At 50.8% G+C, this 3,001-nt stretch overlaps 1 protein-coding gene across 1 annotated transcript; it reads right to left on the reverse strand.

The window, feature by feature from the left end:
- Positions 1–1,299: 1,299 nt before the first annotated feature.
- Positions 1,300–2,774, reverse strand: LOC147977801 (uncharacterized). Its single transcript, XM_087545975.1, has 2 exons — positions 2,362–2,774; positions 1,300–2,269 (listed from the first exon to the last, which is right to left on the reverse strand). The coding sequence occupies exons 1-2, from the start codon at positions 2,626–2,628 to the stop codon at positions 1,541–1,543; spliced, it is 996 nt and encodes a 331-aa protein (XP_087402101.1). The 5' UTR covers positions 2,629–2,774; the 3' UTR covers positions 1,300–1,540.
- Positions 2,775–3,001: the final 227 nt, after the last annotated feature.

Genomic DNA, 3,001 nt, shown 5'->3' on the forward strand with positions numbered 1-3,001 from the left:
AAACTAAAATTTAAATTCGTTTTAAAATCAATAAAAAATGTTGACCTTTGAAACTCAAAATCCAAAATAACTTTCGAATTTTCAAAATTTTACATATTTTTATGACGTCCAAATTTTTTCCGTTTCTGAAGTAAAAAGCCTTACCGACGTGGCTTTTTGGGCTGGTCCATTTGTAATTACGCTCGGGGTACCCCGCTTTTAAATATGCCGACATGCATCGGGCGGAAAATCAAAAGGGGCAGCTAAAAAAAGCAAGCGTTTTCATGCTCCACTAGCTGACGTAGTCTTCTGCTATCAATAAAACCAAAAAATAAATCAAAAATCAGTGAGTCGGATCTAAAATTTTGGGAGTTATACAAACGCATGCCATGCCCATCAGTCAATACCAACAGTTTGTTAGAGTAAACATATGCCCAGCAGATGTTTACTCTTATAGTGTCGATGACTTGCTTTTATTTTAATATAGAAAGATTGTTTTGTTAGAAAATGGTTTTTTTTGCCAACAAAGCGCATTCATATAAAAGAAGAATTGTGGCCATGTGTAGTAAAAGTTACTAGTTTTTTTGGGGGCAAACTCCAGCCCTCAGAGAGGGCTTAACACTTTATTATTAGCAATCTAAGGAGTGTACAGACATAAGTTTCCCCCTTAGGAAGGAGATGGCTTGAAAAGACCTTTTGGAATTACATCTAGAACCTTTGCTGCAAAGAAAAGTAGAGCTAGAGGAGGCTTTCTTAGCAAGATTATGAGCCATAAGACTTTTGCTCCTTGCAATGTGCTCAATCATGTAAGAATGAAGAGTGAAGACAAGATCAAAGAAATCAACAAAGCATGTCGTATGCTCCAATGTCCAGGATGCCAAATCAAATCCTTGGCCTCCGGAACTTGTACCGAGGTCCTGCAATCAGAGGAAAAAAGAAACAGTGTTCCAGTTCAAAGCATTGACGACTGCAGCCGCTAGAACTAGAAGAAGTCCCATTGATTTGCTTGTGCCTGCAAAACTGAACAAACTTTCATAGCAGACGCTTGAACAAATATGGAATGGTTGCTTGATCCATTCCTTAGGAAGACTCTGAGAGAAGCTTCATCAACATTGGCTAGGTATCATGCATGTTGAATATTCAAATTCATACATAGAGAAGAGTTGACAGTCCCGCAAAAAAAGAAGAAGGGAGATTGTTTGACAGAAGGCCTCCTTTCTTCCTTGCTATGCTCCAGTAAACCCGCATTAAGCGTCGCTTTGGTGTCATGGATAACATTTCTTGACATGAGATTGAGCTCTGCTCTTGACTTGAGATAGATAGATTGCAACAGATGCAAATGAAATGCTTGCAAGTTGGAATGACATAACACCGGAAGAAGATATCCTCCGATTAGCACCAAGCTTAATATCCTCCGATTTAGGTAAGTACCCTACAATGATTTAGGACTACCATCAAAGATGAACTGCATCCCCTAATTATAACATGACCCAAATACTTAGTTTAAGCTGGAACACCAAAATACTAAGCAACCACGAACTGCCTTGAGTGCTGGAGCTAATCACACCAATGCGTCGGACCAAGGGGAGAGCTTGTCGATGCGGATGTGCAGAGGCACTTCCATGGACGCAGCCCCATCCCCTGCTGCTGCTGGCACCAGGTACATTGGCGGCACCATCAGGAACGTGGGCTCGCCCGCGGCGACCACGGCGCCGGGCGACGAGCTGCTCCTCATGTGCATGTCCACCAGCACCATGTCCTCCTTGCCGCAGTTCGCCGCCTCGAGGTTGACCCACATCTTGCACGCGAACCGGGGCCGCGTCGCCGCGCTGGCCCTGGCGCACACCACGGACACGGCGGTCACGCCGGCGCCGAGCGCGCCCACGGTGAGGAGGAACACGCGGTTGTCGTCGTCGCCGAGGAGCACGAGCCGCGGCGTTGAGACCGGGAGCCGGAGCTGGCTGGCCTTGCCGTACTGCAGGGCGCGCACCGGCACCGAGTGGACGGTGTGGAGGTGGCCGGCGAGCGCCTGCGGCGCGCCGACGTAGCCGCAGCCGGGCTCGGTGCAGCGGCAGGGCGCGTGCGGGCACGCGGTCTGGTGGTCGGCGACCTCGTGGTAGGTGACGTACCTCGTGCAGCCGGGGTTGGGGCACTCGATCCTGGTGGAGGAGACGACGGCGTCGAGCGCGGGGCAGGGGTCGAAGAAGCCGCCCCCGTCGACGCACACCTTGCACTGGCCGCAGGGCAGCTGGGCGACGCAGCCGCCGCAGGCCAGGTGCCCGGCTTTGCACTGCAGCAGCAGGAGAGGAGCACAAATCGAATCTTGAGGAAGGAAAGAATCGAGCTTTCACCAGCGCCAATCGAGGAAAGAAAGAGCGGAACCTGGAAGACGGGGGGCTTGAAGGGGAGGGTGCAGAGGTGGCAGTGGAGCAGGCGCTTGTCGATCCTCACGGCGAGCTCCTCTCTCGGGCTGTACGGCGCCGCCGCCGCCGCCGCCGCCGCGACGACGGGGCTCCCTTCCCCTCCTCCGGCGACGAGCTCTTGCTTCACGCGGGCGTCGGGCAGGTCCAGGCGCGGCTTCTTGGCGCTCTCCTCGTCGGCCTGGTCCGGCGAAGCCCTGCTCCTCCCCTCGGCGGCGGCGCCCTGCATCCTGGCTGGCCGGACTTTGGGGAAAGAAAACCTTTCTAGCAGGAGATGGGAGAGAGAGAGAGAAGTGGAGAGGTCCAAGAACAAAAGTTCCACACTGTTCCAAGTAGACTAAAAATGCTTTCCTTCCTTCCTCATTGACCGGTCCTGGATAGCATTAACCTAGTGGAGTACCAGTACCTTGCCAATGCTCTTCATGATAAACGAGCCAAATCGAGTACCTTGCCAATGCTCTTCATGATATACGAGCCAAATTGTGGGTCACCACTGTGGTTTCCATTCCCAAACGAGTATATGGTATAGATATAAGCCGTGTTCTTAATCAATTTCATTATTGTCAGTTTGTCCATGTATTCATGTTGTCTTCTCTTTCAAA

Source organism: Triticum urartu, chromosome 3A (genome assembly GCF_056163025.1).
Source record: "Triticum urartu cultivar PI428250 chromosome 3A, HENAU_Tu73, whole genome shotgun sequence".
Taxonomy (NCBI): domain Eukaryota; kingdom Viridiplantae; phylum Streptophyta; class Magnoliopsida; order Poales; family Poaceae; genus Triticum; species Triticum urartu.